The following is a 15,860-nucleotide window of genomic DNA, read 5'->3' as shown; positions in this document are numbered from 1 at the left end:
CTATGTATAACATGTCAATATAATGGTATGAGGAGTATTGAGGCTTATTTTATACATTTACAAAGCACTTGTTGATTTTTGAATGTCTATACATATAAAATGATGGGGTCTGAATTAGCTGTTACCACTCAAGAAAGAGATCTTGGAGTCACTTGGATAGTTCTCTGAAAACATTCACTCAATGTGCAGCAGCAGTAAAAAAATCAAACAGAATGTTGGGCATCATTAAGAAAGGGATAGATAATAAGACAGAAAATAGCATATTACCGCTGTATAAATCCATGGTATGCCCACATCTTGAATACTGTGTGCAGATGTGGTTGCCCCATCTCAAAAAAGATATATTGGAATTGGAAAAGGTTCAGAAAAGGGCAACAAAAATGATTAGGGGTATGGAATAGCTGTCATATGAGGAGACATTAAGATTGGGACTATTCAGCTTGGAAAAGAGACGACTAAGGGGAGATATGATAGAGGTCTATAAAATTATGACTGGTGTGGAGAAAGTAAATAAGGAAGTGTTATATACTCCTTCTCATAACACAAGAACCAGGGCCGGCTCCAGACACCAGCAAAGGAAGCAGGTGCCTGGGGCGGCCAATAGAAAGGGGTGGGAGTTCATCCGTTGTTGGGGCGGCACGTCCAGGTCTGCAGCGGCAATTCGGCTGTGGGTCCAGTCCCTCGTTTCCTCTCTGCCGGCAGCTCAATCGCTCCGCTCAATTGGGCTTTTTTAATTCACCGCTTGGGGCAGCAAAAAAGCTGGAACCGGCCCTGACAATTTCATTTCGTGACCCCTAGTTCTTAATAGGCAGCAGGTTTAAAACAAACAAAAGGAAGTATTATTTCTTCACACAATGCACAGTCAACCTGTGGAACTCTTTTTGCCAGAGGATGTTGTGAAGGCCAAGACTATAACAGGGTTCAAAAAAGAACTAGATAAATTCATGGAGGATAGGTCCATCAATGGCTGTTAGTCAGGATGGGCAGGAATGGTGGCCCTAGCCTCTATTTGCCAGAAGCTTGGAATGGGTCACTTGATTACCTATTCTGTTCATTCCCTCTGGGGCACTTGGCATTGACCATGGTCAGAAAACAGGATACAGGGTTAGATGGACCTTTGGTCTGACCCAGTATGGCCGTTCTTATGTGTATAGAAGTCCAAAGTATTTTTATTCAGGATATTTTTCTTTGATTACTGCTTTGCCCAGCTCCGAATCAGAGGACTGTCTGCACAAGCAGAGATTATGGCCATCAGTCAGAGGCTAGAAATGCAGATTTTGATTTAAAACATTGTCAATAACTATTTCAATTATAAATGTCTTTCTCCATGTGATTTCCCCCCCCGCCCCAATTAACTGCTAATAAATCCTGCACTGTGGCAGCTTTCCCTGCCCCTAATGGAGACAACCCTCCACAGAGTACCAGAAGGGTATGTGGGTAGGAGATTGTCTAGATCTCAAGTTGTCCATCATTTTCACTGCTGACCCAGTGCATGCTTGCTGGCAACATCACACATGTAAACTGCTCCAGTTCAGAGAAGCAGTAAACAGGGCATAGTAATTGCTTGGCCTGAGCACTTCTGCAGTGAAAGAGATGTCTCCTGTGCCAGACATGCAGGAGGCAATGCATTGGCATCACACTCGCACCTCCCCCATGTGCCAGCTGCCTGAGGCAAGGGCAGGAGTTGGGGCTGTTGATAAAAACAAAAAATGACAGCAAAATCGCCTTCTCTTTATACATGAATTTTCCCACATTTAGATGCAAATCCTGAATCCAGCAGCTAGCCTGAGTAGCCAGGTTGGGGCAAGGACAAGATGTCCTCCTTCCCAGCCAATGGCAGAGTTGCTCACTGGAGGCTAGTTCTTCCTAATGGCCCTTTTTTTGATCAACCCTTTCAACTCCAGCCTGCAACCTCTTTGGGGAGCTAGTGCGGACCAGAGCTCAGACCAAGCAGGAGTTTGGTAGCAGCCTAAAAAACAGGTTTCTATCTAACTTTTGATGATTCACTTTTACAATTCCAAACACCATACCCATACATGGCAAATAATGAATCAGTCTCTTGCACTGAGAGGCTCTGTTTGACCTAATTTAAATAGATACTACTAAAGAATACATGAGCTTGGTTTTTCAATTGTCCTTCAGATAAATACCATTATTGAATCTATGCAATAACTTCCATAATCACATCTGCCAATTAATTTGGGGGGTGGAGGGAGAGAGAAGTCTTTTTATACTAAAGATAAAAGCCAACTATCTTAACCTACAAACAGCGGGGAACTGTGATTGACAAAAAGCCTTCCTAATTAAAATGATTGTCAGAGTGTGTTAGAATCAGATTTTCTGAACGGTAATGAGACTAGTCCAACTCCGTAATAAACTCTAATGCAATCTTACGGTTTGTGTTACTTGTTTCCCCTGGCAGGAATTTGCCTGCCAGTACTATTTTTTTTTTTTTTTTTTAATGTTGTTCTTAACAGAATCAAGGGCCAAATTTTGCTCTGTTGCAAATCTGGAACAACTCCACAGGCATGAGTGGTGTCACTCTAGATCAGAGGTCCCCAAACCGTGGGGCATGCCCCCCTAGAGGGCTGTGGAGGAATGTTTGGGAGGGTGCATCTGGGCCCTGCCCCCAGCCACATCCCCATCCTGGTGCCTGTCCCCATCCCCAGACTTGGCACAGCTCCATTCCTGGTCCCACCCCCAGCCTTGGCTGTTGGCCATGGCTTCATTCTCGGCCCGGGACCGAGGCTGGGGGCGAGACCATGAGAAGAACAGCACCTGACCGTGTGTCCCCACTGCTGGCTGTGGGCCTGGCTGCAGCCTGGCCGTGGGTCTGCTCCCATCCCTGGCCACGGCCCCAGTTCCGGCCCCAGACCCACCACCAGCTGCGGCCTCCTTATCCCTGTCCATACCCAAGCAGAAGGGAACTGGAGCCAAGTTCTGATCTCAAACTTTTGAGCTGGGGCCTTGGCTCTGGGGTGGGGGGGGGGGGGGGCATGGACAAGGGTAAGGGGGTCGCGACCCTCAAAAGTTTGAGATCAGAACTTGGCTCCAGTTCCCTTCTGCTTGGGTACATACAAATAGAAAGATTAAAAGGCTTCCTTACTGCTATTTCCTAAGAGAAGTGACACAAGCTACTTTGATTTACTCCACTGGACAAAGTGTTCAAGCTTAGATTATAGGGTAGAGAGATGGATTGCATGAGCCCTGACATGGTCAGCTCTTCTGAGCCTAGGACTAGGAGACGAGCTCCTGAGCTTTATTCCCAGCTCTTGTATAGACTTCCTTTATATCTTCAGATGAATAATTTGATTTATTTGCCTCAGTTTCCTTCTCTGTGAATTGAACATACCACCTACTTCCCGAGATGTAATGAGAATTAATATTTCTAGAGGGTTTTGAGTTGTAAAAGTTCACAAATACTGAATATTTGCTAGTAGTTACAAGTACATCCATTATGTACTGGCTTTGAGAGTGCCCACAGATTGTGGGAGGCCCACTATGAACACACAAGATATATAGACTATCCCCAAATAACTCTCAACCTTGTCATAATCAGTCAGTGTTTTATGGGCATCACAGAAGATGTGAGTCATCAGAGGGGACTGTTGTATAGAGAGTGGCCTTGAAGACCACCTCATAAGGGCATTACAGCCATAGTTAACAGCATGGAAGAAACAGACAGATAGTGTGTTGGCACTGGCAGCATTGTTGGAGTGAAGGGAAAGGGGAGATGTAAGAAAGACTTCCTTTGTCTCTTTCTACATCTGTTTTTCTATGATCTTCGCATTTATGGTTCTGTCTCTACTGATCCAAAATAGAAAAAACAATACAAAAATCCATGAAATAACCCCCCAAAAGTACCCTTATTTTATGTGCCCTGTTGCAGAAATTAAGAAGTTCTTGCTTTTAATATTTGACATTCATCATTTTATTTTTTTTTAATTAATTAGTGCCAAGCTTGTACACGTAGCTATTAATTTCTAACAATAGCTATGTTTAGACCTTAGCCACATGGTAAAAATCCTCGAACTGTTTTGGCTAAAATAAACTGCTGAAACTGCTCTCAACATAGATTCTGCTTTTGAGAACCTTATTTAAGTAATTCCACGGTGAGTTGTTTGGGGTGGTTGTGAGTTTATCACTCCTTTTTCGTGTGTAGTGAGGCATGAAGTTGAAAGTCCGTTTCATCTAGTTCCAGGAAGTGAATTTGTCTCTCTATGAGAACTGTGTATAGTACTCAGCACCTCAGAACCAAGCCACTTCTATTTAGGGGCCTAAATATGGATTTATGAATAAGGTGGATGGATGACTGAATAAATGGCAGGTCTAAAACCAAATCCAGTGCAATACACAAGTAACGCAAATCATCTAATGAAGATTTTTTTTTTTTCCTGCCCAGAGTTGTTTGTAATTCTGATATGTGAATATAAGGCATTTATCCTATGCAGAAGTAATTTTACAGGCCAATTAATTCCTTTCTAATCTGCCCCATCCCCTGCCTTCCTTCACTTCCCTCTCTCCGCTGGAAAAAACAAAACAAAAATACACCTTTCATGAAATTCTTCTTAGAAATAAGTGTCCTTCCCCCCAAACTATATTATGGTATGAACAATGCAAAGTAGTTTTCTTATCAATTTCTTCTCATTTTCTTATCCAGAATCTGAACCTGTGATCACTTAGTATACACTACACTTATTTATTATTATTATTTTTAAAGGGGTGGGGTGGGGGGAGGCAGTGAGTTTCAGATCCCAGATCAGTTGACTCGGGCTCATGCTACAGGGCTAAAAATAGCAGTGTAGATATTCAGGGTTTGACTGGAGCCCAGGCTCTGAGACCCAGCGATGAGGAAAGTTCCCAGAGCCCGGGCTTCATCCTGAACAGGACAGCCTATGCTGATATTTTTAGCCCTGTAGCATGAACCTGAGTCAGTTGACCTGGGCTCTGAGACTTGATGCCGCAGGATTTTTTTGTTTGGTTTTTGTTGTATAGATGTGCCCTTAGTATCAAAGGCTAAATAAATACAATTTTCTGTATTCCTGAATGCATAGTATTTAAACCTTGTGCAGTGACCTTCTGGAGGAGAGGCAGAACATAAACACCTAAAACTAACCCTGTCCGTTAGAAGGCCGCTGAGTCACACTTGCCACAAGGGCCTCAGAGATTCTTCAGGTGCCCGAGGCAATATGTGAAGCTGAGCTCCCCTCCTCCCGCCTCCAAAAGAATTACCATGGGGATGAAAGAGTTTAAGAAGAAGTGAGAAGTCTTGAGGAGTTAGAGGGAGCCCAGGCCTGTGGGGTCACTTCTCTCCCTGTGGTGATAAGGGGGCTCTGCCCTGTGTGTGGCTGGCAGGAGTGTGCTCCTGCTTTCACATTTCCCTGTCTTCTTGCCCCGCTACCAGTGGGAGTGGCATCCCTGACCCTGCTCCTACCTCCAGACTCTCGGTCTGGTAGATTCTCTTGGGCCTGGTGCGACATTTCCAGTGGCAGCAGTGGTGGGATCTGAGGCAGGCAATTTGCTCACTGGACTGTCAATGGCAGGTGGACTATCAATTGCCTCTACCTAAACCAGTTCACAATGCCACTTGCTCATGTTTGGCCACTCTGTCATTTTGGGGGCTCTGTCAAATGGGGGCTCTGGTCAAGCTGTCCCTTTTAGCGCCCCCCTCCCCCTTAACTTGTTTTTAAGTCATGCTGGTATTAAAGAATGTGATCATAAAAATAACTTGAGCGGTTGCTATAACTACTCGTACTCCAGCTTCTTAGTTCTTAGTCTACATCCTGACTTAAAAAGAAAAGAAACAGTGCAGCTCAGCATATCTAAGCATTACTTTCCCCACAGTATTTTTATATCTGGCTTAATTATGCCTGTCTACAGAAATCTATCTTCAAAGTTAGGTGGTTAAAGGAATGGAGAGCATTCAGGGATACTACCTTTGCCTTGTAGGGTGAGCTACCAATTGTAATAGATTTAATTAATGCACCCTCAGGACTGGAATCCCCATAAAATTAACTTTTGGGTTTCTGATCTCTACTGTGACAAGCATTCATTTTGTAATAGATAAAGCCGCTTGCATTGGAGCAGGGCTCTGACCCTCTCACATTTATAGGGGTCAAGTGGGTGTTTGTGGAGAGTAGGGATATTCTTGCCAAGAATCTGCTGCATGAAAGCTGAAAAGATCCCCTTGTGCTTTGGTCCTAATGACCACATTAAAGTGAGGCTCATTTTAAAAGGTAGCATAGAAACTGTACAAAATCATGAGAAAGAAGGAAAGGTGGAGCTGTGGACAAGATAATGCCTGAGAACATTGTGGTTTGGTAACTTCTTATAAAATCTGAGACTTGAAACTGCTCATATCTTTAAGAAAATACAGTAACACTAGAACAACTTTGTAATGGTATATTTTATATTCATGGTCCTAAAACTAAAGTGTTATACTTGCACGGCATCTTCTATAGGTAAAGTATCTTTACTCATTAACATTAGCAACAATGCCCATAATTTCTCCCAAGAGTCTTTTCCCCTCCTCCACCTCTCCCCAGTGGTAAACAGAACCTATAATTATTAAGAGTGACCATTTTCCTTACTATATCTGGCACCTTGAGTTCCAAAGCCTAGGAACAAAAGGCGCCAGATGTGTGATGCCTGAATGAAGTTGTGCTTGTTGCTGATGGGATGCTCCTACTTCCTATCATTCATAATGGAACTGCTCTGTCTAGTCACCTGTAACCATAAAATGGCAGCCCTCAGTGATTCCCTCGATATTCATAGTTATGGAGTTCTGAAGACAGTGACTGGTGTTTCTCTGATGTTTCACCAGATGGTAGAGAACATGTAGAGACTGGTACTAGACTGGAGAAAGGTGAAAGCAGGAAGGAACAGATGTAAAATGATCTTCTGAGCATAAAGAAAACAATGGTGGTTTGCCAGTTAAAACAGATTACAATCGTTAGGTGGCCTTTGTCTTGGGCAATTTTTCCTAAGTGGCAGCTATTACAAGGAGAGGAATTTCAGATGAAATGAATTTTAAAAACTGATGATTTTCTGCAGCATCACTTTAACATTCATTTCCCCCCTTTTCTGTCATCCTTCTAAGTGGTACTGAAACTAGTAAGAAAAATGTTTTAATGTTATGTTGGAACATTGTTTAACTGAACAGTTGGGTAAAGGGCTGTTTCCTTTTCATTGTTTCTGAATACAGGTACTGGCAACAGGACTGAGTGGTCTCTATTCATCTTTGCCTACAAAGCTGGAAGAAAATGGAGAATGGCACTGTCTGCTGAAAGATGACTGGCTCCTGTCCCCAGCTCTTGTTCAGTTCATGAATTCCCTAGAGTTTTGCAATGCAGTAATACAGGTACTGGATCTGACTCAGACTTCTTCTTTGTAGCAGCAGTTAAACTATATAATCAAAAGCCTTTTTCAGGATGTGCTTATTTGGTGGACAGTAGTGTATAGAACTAATCTTTATTTAGTTTAGTTTAACATCTTTGTTTAAATGAATGAATGAAAGATCTGCTCTAGGAGTTATTTTGGGGAAGTCCTATGACCTGTGTTATACAGGAGATCAGACTAGATCACAACGATTCCTTCTGGCCTTGGAATATATGAATGTATGAAAAAGTGTTCAAAGCTGTTACTGTGCAGTATGACTAATAAAGATTAATCTACACGGCTGGCTTTCAAGTAGCAAATGTTTCAAATTAATAAAATGTGAATATGCAGGTTTGGGGAGTTATTAGATTGAGTAGGAAAAGAATTAAGACTAGTCTCCCAATTAAAGATTGTTGATTGCATTTTAAATACCCACATTGATATTAAAAGAAATCAAATGTCTTTATTTGAGGAAAAAGGTAATTTTATCTATTTGAATAGAGAAGAATATCCCATCTTTACATCTAGGATCTCATAAAAGTCTACAAACAAAAACACTTATTTTCCCTAATGATGCGTACTATATAAAGAATGTTGTTACCCTAGTTGAATTTAGCAGGAGTTAAGCATCTTCTTATCAACACAAATTAAATTCCCTTCAAAATTGGTCTGTGTAGAACTCACTCTCTGTTCTTGATTTCTTGATTAGATTTTTTTCCCCCTTTTGATTCTTGGTTATTTTTCATCTCCAGTCTAAAGATAAAAATCCAGTTTTATATATATTTTTAGGCTACAGTTTTTCTACAGCAAGTGTTTTATGAGAAAACAATACAAATTTTGCTGCATCTGTGGATTTGTTTTCTGTATAAAGAAATGCTCAATAACATTAGTGAAGTTGTCATATTTTACTGTGAATTAAATTTCTATAAAGGTTTGTATGCAAAATATAGTGAAACAACTGACTATATTTGTATAACACAGATGAAGCTTTCTCATTTAAAAAAAAACATACATGTCATAAATAGAATTAATAGTTGTTTTCATCCCTGAAGCTGCAATATAATCAGCCTTCTAATGCGTACGTGTTGAAAAGTGAAATGGTGACCATACTCATTTCTGTCTACCCTGTTCCAAGAGAGGTTACAATCTTAGCCAGTGACATTTGATACTACATTTATTCATTAGAGTGAAGGCTGTTATAGATAGTAAAGAAAAAGTGAAATTATTTTAAATTAGTTTAAAAATAAATCCAAACAACCAGGTATTTTAAAAAATGTTTCTGTAAGGGGGTGGGGGGAAAGACATTGAATGAATTCTATTTTTATGTACTGCTAGATTGTAACTTTACAATCTAACCTCGATATGAGGCAGAGCATAGCTGGACCACCGCAGGAGCACACCAGAGAACTAATTGTGACTCAGGGTATGTCTGCACTACATTTTAAAACCTGTGGCAGCAAGTCTCAGAGCCTGGGTCTACAGACTCTCATGCTATAGTGCTAAAAACAGCCCTGTAGCTCAAGCGCTGAAGCCCATGTGCCACGTTTCATAGTCCAAGCTCCAGCCTGAGCCTGAAGATCTAAACCGCTGTTTTTAGCGCCTTAGTATGAGACTGAGTCTGTAGATGCAGGTGCTTGACTCTCTGCTATAGGTTTTAAAACACAGTGTAGACATACCCTCAGCCACAGATTCACCTTGGTTGCTTTGGTGAGGGGAATATATCGCTGCTTTTCATGGAATGGTTTATTCTGTGCTGGGACAGCTACTCATACCAGTGAATAAATAGGGAGGGTGGAGCCAGGACTCCAGCCCCTTTGACTCCCTCCGTTTCTCCCCATCCACTGGGTTGAAGAGGGGAGTTTTATTGGGGTAGTATCCCCTGTTCTCCCCTCTACAGCCGGAGTCACAAATCTGAGGAGGGCTGAGCAGAGGCATAAGAGGACTGTATTCATGGACAAGTAAGGGCTGTGACATTCTGAGGAGTGGGTGGGTGGGTCTCTTTGTAAGTGTGAAATATATGCATATACTCGGATACATGTGTAGCGTAATTAAAATATTTTTTTTTAAAAAAATACTTGGTTTCTAATACACTTCTGTGCTCCTAGAATACCAAATTTATTTTTAGAAAGTTTTAGTTCATAATGTGTCATAACTGTTTTGCTCTTTTGAAAACAAAAAATTAACTCCACATTGTAAAAATAAGCAATGGTTTGTCATGTTTTACTACACGGTTTTTATTACAAATGACAAGTAACTTATCTTTAAGTGCTTAACCAGTCTATTGTGTGAGTAATTCCCTTTCAGAAGGGAAAAAAGATTGCGTGTTTGACCAGTGGAGTGAGAATGCTCCCAATATAGTGTACTCTTGAAATATAGAAAAACTGCCATTCTGCCTTTTTATTGTAGTATTACAGGTTAATGATGGTATGTCCACCTTAGTGACCCTGTCAGGGCTGGTAGGGCTAAAATTAGACCTGCCAGTTCTATTTTGGTTCATGGGCATGTGCATCACATTGTCTGTCCATTCATCCCTGTCAGCAGGCAGGGAGATTGAAATATATGGGAAAAGCCCTGTCTCTGTATCATTGGCTGTATCATTCTTGTTGTTACTCAAATGTACTTTGTGTATTTAATCACAGAGGGGAAACCTTTTAATACCCAAAACAAAAACTGTTCAAAAGAACAAAATCAAGGTATTGTTGAAATGGGCAGAGGTTTTTGACAGTGATTAAAGATATTCTGTGTTTTATCTTATTTTAAGGATCTTTGCAGAAAACTATTACTTTAAGAACAAATATGATGGTTCAAAGATGCAATTTATCATGACACGAGATTTCTTTTTTAGGTGGCACATCCCTTGATTCGTAACCAGCTTGTGAACTACATTTACGATGGGTTTTTGGTGCCAGTAATGGCTCCTGCACTCCATAAGGTCAGTGATTTGTGTGTGCATACACGTAAGTTTAGACAAAGGCAACACTAATAGCCAATGGGATATTATTAGGTGGTAGTGGTGAAATTCCATATAAACTAATTGCATGTGTTTAGGCCGACTTTACCCCGTCCCCTTCCCATACTCTCCATTTACTGTTTATGACATTTGATCATTAACGAGGATGGAGGCATCTCTCTGTGATGGCAGGAGATCTTCTTTCAGTAAAGGAGTATGTACTGCTTTATTCTGTTAGAGACGTGAGTGTAGCACATCTATTTGAGGTCGGCATCCTCCACCTATCTGGGAAATAAGCCCCAAGTCGGTTGCCAGCTCAGGTCTTGCACATGATTATGAAGTAGGTTGGTTGTGGGATGTTATTTCAATACAAGAATGAACAAGTTTGAAATATAAAAACTAAGTCTTGTTTGTTTGACGTGACCTTAATGTTAAATCCATATTAATCCTATTAGTACCAGCATGTTGGTGATGTTAATGGTAGGGGGCCTGTTCCCACTGCGTGAGGAAACCATGGTAGGAAGACTGACTTTTTTCAGTAATAAAAAACTATTACATATGGTGATGCACAAAATTTGGCAGCTATGACTCTGATAAGAAATTTATGCATCATGGTGGTTCAGTTGAAGTGTCATTAGCCTTACTGCTGTACTATCTGTCTACTTCTTGCTCTTCAGCTTAGTTCTGCTCTTAGTTAAAGAGCTGAAGCAGTAGCTTCTAATCTGTTTCCAGCTTTCTAAAGCAAGGTTTATATTCTATATTGTCCTACTGCTTCTATGGAAGTGCTGAGTACTGTACCCATGTTTGGAGAAGAAATGGTGATTCTCCTTCAAGTGCTGGTCCCTATGAGTATTGCACTGTGGGTACAGTACTCCATTCGCTTGAGACCAAACAGTGCTTGCTATTAGCTACTCCTGGGGGAATTATGCGCCAAAAAATTAAAAATTCTGCGCACAAGATTTTAAAATTATGCAAAATTCTGCATAATATATTTGTCAAAATATCATCATATAATCACACCAGTTTCAATTATTTTTGGTCAATTATTTCAAATTATATGATGATAATCACACCAGTTTCAATTATTTTTGGTCATTTATTTCAAATTACCTGTCAGCAAGTATGTCTGTAACAATACAGACAAAAAAGATTCAGAAAATATTTTTGGACAAAAAATAGTGGACTTACACTATATCTACACTGTCCCACAGTTCGAACTACAGGGATATGAATACAGTGCCCACCAAAGTGCTCCACTGTTAATCCCCCATGTGGATGCTGTGAGGGCAAACTAAAAGGTTCCTAGTTGGCATTAATGTAGTCCTACAATATGAACCTTTTAGTTTGTACCCACAGAGTCCACATGGAGGAGTTACAGCGCAGCACTTTGCGTACATTGCTGTTCACACACCCGTAGTCCAAACTCTGGGGCAGTGTAGACAAACCCTGAGAAATTCCTTTCTGAGCAACTACGGAAAACATTGTATCAATATTGGGACAACAGAAGCTCAAAAATCTTGTCAGAAATAATTTATCTTTTCTGGACAAAAGTTTAAATTTCTTTATGTTCCATGTCAACTGCTCCAAAGAAACTACACAGGAGCAGGAAAGTATTCGAATAGTGGTCTCTGCGTATAGTAGAGAGTTATATGTGAAATTTCATTTATTGAGCAAAGCATACAATTCTGGCTTCTTACAAAAAGGTGAAAATAGTTTCCATTTTTGCTAGTGAAGTCTTATAGATTTTTTTTCTTGTAAAATTTAGTGATTTTGGTAAATTTTCTTTTTTTGCTCAATTACAGCAAAATACTATAAATTACTATACATTTACAAAAGTTAGACTAAACTGGACAATATTTCAATATACAGATTAGGCAGTTCTGAAGGATTTCTGTTTTGCAATGAAAATATGCAAGACTCAAAATCGGATTTTTTCAAAAATCCACCTACCAAACACACAACATTTAATTGATATTAAATTGTTATAAAAATTGGAATCTGAATGGCAAAAAATAATCTGCTTGTGTGCAACAAGTGAAACCTTCTACCAGATTAAATCAGAATTATGGATTTACTGGTCAACCAGACACCCTGTGAACTGGAAGTCTTCAAGCCGGCAGCAGTGCAGACCAGAAAAAAAAAAAAGCAAACACTGTACTGCCTTGGGGCTAAATCCTAGAGGCTTAGGGCTTCAGCCACTGGAAGCGGGGGGAGAGGGAGGCAGGTCTGGGGCTGCAGTTGCAGGGTGGTGGGGTGGAGTCAGGGCTCCGGGCATCTTACCCTTGGGAGCACTGGGGCTCAGGGCTTTAGGTGGGTGAGGGGCAATGGGGAGCAGGGCTTCAGCCCGCAGCTCTGCTCACAGTTTCCATGGGGGGATAGGGAGTGGGTGCCAGTCACAGGCAATGGCTTCCTCCTTGCTTCGGGGGTGCTCAACCTCTGCTCTGGCCCAGGCCCCAACCCCCACTGTACCCCTTCCCCCAAGCCCTCAACCCTGCCCCGCCTCTTCCCGCCCAGTTCTGCCCCCCTCCCCGTAGAATGCCCCATCCCCACTCCTTCCCCCCCCCCCCTCCAGTGCCACCAGGGAACAGCTGATTGCAGCGGGCGCTGGGAGGGAGGGGGAATGTTACGCTTATAAAAAGTACATGAGATCTTTTTATAGGAGAAAAAGGCAACACGCCGCATTTATTGAGAATATAGCAGTTAGCATATGCTTTTCAGACACACACAGACAGACAGTCTCGCTATTCAATGTTTATAATTACCAGTCCAGAGTCTGGATCAATCTAGTGGTCAGCCAGATTGGTCACAGAGGGGAGCCGGGCTCTGTTGGTCGCAATCCAATGCTCCTGGAGTTGTGGCAAGATGAACCCAAAGTTCCATGGCAAAGCACCATGTTCTTATAGTCCCTTTTCTCTGTTGAAGTCTATGGATTTTGCTGTGTCATTTATGACCGGTTACGCCTTAATTGGTTTTATCTTTTGATGTTAACACTCAAAAGCACCTCCAAGAGGGTCATCCTGTCCTGGTTTCGATTTAATCAATTATCTTGTCTTTAGGGGTGCCAGGTCGTCAATCTGCCCTTCCTCAGTTATGGATGTGGTTGATGGTTCTCTGGTGTCGTTAAATCTCTTTACTCCTGCTTCCTTGACCAACTGATTTTAAAATGGCCTTCACACCTTATCTTTTCCTGATGCATACACTCTTCATTCACACAAACAGTCTTTTACAAAGGTATACAAACAGTAGTGTTTTATGTTGAGCAAAAAAGACATTGTAATTAAACCTTACTAAATCTTGTGACCAAAACAGTTCACATTGGGGCATGGGCCTTCAACTTGCCTCTAATCTTATTAACATAGACATAATGCAAGATCCTGTCTCTCTTACTTACTAAACCTTAAAACAAAGAATTGTATATTTAACTAAAAGGCCTAATTTGTAATGCATATAGGACACAAGACCCCATAGTAAACATAACTTATCCTAAAACAGAGGGTGACCATAATCAGCCATAAGGACTGTTCTGGTCTGTTCCTGCCTTAACATCAGTACAGATACTGGCAATCTGTCAGATGCGTTTCTACCAATGTCCCAGCATTGTCTGCTATTCAAAAAGGATGGCTGGCAGGATGATCAAATCATACATTAATACATTTAATACATACTACATTATTATTACCATCAATCATTATAACCTCTAATACAAATATAAAATCCTACTCCTACAGGAGGAGTTGATCGGCTGGGCCACCGGTGGCAGGAGGTGCTGTGGGGGAGCGGGTAGCTGACTACCAGTGGGTGCTAAGTACCCACTTTTTTCCCCCCAGTGGGTACTTCAGTCCTGGAGCACCCATGGAGTTTGGTGCCTATGGTGCCAGGGCTCAGGGCTTCAGCCCCGTGGATCTATTCCCACCTTCAGCCCCATAGGGGTGCTGGGTCTTGGGGCACTAGCTACAAGGAGAGCACCAGTTTCAGCCCCAGCACTCCCCCCATAGCTAAAGCCCCAAGGCACCCCTCTTATCCCCCCCACTGAAGCAGGGAGTGGAGCCCTGGCCCCTCCCCACCCCCCATGGCTGCAGCCCCAATCCCCCATGTGGCTGAGCTCCATAACCTCTTCTTCAGAGTTACGGACAACCACCATTCCCAAGGTGTCCGTAACTCTGAGGTTCTACTGTATTGAAAGTAGAGAAAAAGATTCTAAATTGGGTTATCCAGTCACTAAGAGCCAAATTCTTTTTACAGTTACTTTTTTGTCAATCCAGAATAATTTTATCGATGTCTTGGGAGTTGTTCTGAGTTTACTCGTTTTAAGTGAGAGCAGAATTTAGCCCCGAGATTAGGCTAATCTGGCCCTGGCTATGAAGTATTTGAGATTAGTTGGGCATTAGTATTTAAAAAGCTAAAAACTGTCAATATCTGTCATTAAACCAGTTAACGAGAAATTGGGCTGGCTATCACCATGTAAATGTTACTTAAAGAAATCAGATCTCCACATCAGTGAAACTGCTGCTAACATTTCCTTTTTATGGGCTCTGTCAGTGGTACTTAAGGCTTATACATCTCTGAAGTCAATTGAATTCAGGTTTCTTTTGAAAACAAAAGTCAATTTGGCTGTTAGGAGAGTATTTGAGCTCCAAGCCTTAGGCTAGGTCTACACTACCCGCCTGAATTGGCGGGTAGAAATCGATCTCTCGGGGATCGAATTATCGCGTCTCGTCGGGACGTGACAATCGATCCCTGAATCGACGCTCTTACTCCACCAGCGGAGGTGGGAGTAAGCGCCATCGACGGGGAGCCGCGGAGGTCGATTTTGCCGCCGTCCTCACAGCGGGGTAAGTCGGCTCCGATACGTCGAATTCAGCTACGCTATTCGCTTAGCTGAATTTGCGTATCTTAAATCGACCTCTTTCCCCCCCCCCCCTTCCCCCGTAGTGAAGACCTGTCCTTAATCATTAATGAACCTTCTTCAGATTCAGCAAGTCCATTGTTCTTCCAATAACATACCTTTGCTGGCTACCAAAACTTCTTTTCAATTTTCATCTTCAAAATTAACAACTTAATCCACTATTTCGCCTAAACATATTTAATGGAGGACAGACTGCACCGTCCAGTGGATTTGAAGAAAGGCTCAGATGCAACTGAGACAAACCCCCTAGAAGGAGGTAACGAGCAAATGCAGTTACATCTGAGGTCTTCATAAAACCCAGAAAAACTCCATAATAGTTTACTATTTTAAACCCTTGCTTCTGGGACAGACACCTCCTGGCTGAGTAGATAAGGAAGATTTTTCACTGTGCTGGAACAACTCCTTCATACATAGAAACCATTTCTAATTGCCACCCAAAAAGTTAGTGCTGAGTTGATGATGATTTTTCAAGTTATCTCACGCATCCACCTGGAGACTTGTTTTTTAATAAAGAAAGGGCAAAATGAGAGAAACTCCTGAGCCAAATCCTTACTTAAATCAGAAAATAGATTCCTCTTCCATTATACACAGTGCTGTGGGCTTCCTAATTTCTAAAATAATTGAAGT

The 15,860-nt window shown here is 41.7% G+C and overlaps 2 protein-coding genes across 2 annotated transcripts in view; one reads left to right on the top strand and one right to left on the bottom strand.

The window, feature by feature from the left end:
• GATB (glutamyl-tRNA amidotransferase subunit B) overlaps positions 1-15,860 on the bottom strand; it is a 162,840-nt gene that overhangs the window by 43,530 nt on the left and 103,450 nt on the right. The gene's annotated exons all lie outside the window — the stretch shown is intronic.
• FHIP1A (FHF complex subunit HOOK interacting protein 1A) overlaps positions 1-15,860 on the top strand; it is a 135,365-nt gene that overhangs the window by 81,758 nt on the left and 37,747 nt on the right. Inside the window, exons 4-5 of the mRNA XM_054029544.1 lie at positions 7,205-7,360; positions 10,223-10,309. Coding sequence (XP_053885519.1) covers positions 7,205-7,360; positions 10,223-10,309 — 243 coding nt within the window. The remainder of the gene's footprint in view (positions 1-7,204; positions 7,361-10,222; positions 10,310-15,860) is intronic.

The sequence above is a fragment of the Malaclemys terrapin genome, chromosome 5 (genome assembly GCF_027887155.1).
Source record: "Malaclemys terrapin pileata isolate rMalTer1 chromosome 5, rMalTer1.hap1, whole genome shotgun sequence".
Taxonomy (NCBI): Eukaryota; Metazoa; Chordata; order Testudines; family Emydidae; genus Malaclemys; species Malaclemys terrapin.
This window is presented reverse-complemented; position numbering and strand designations above follow the sequence as displayed.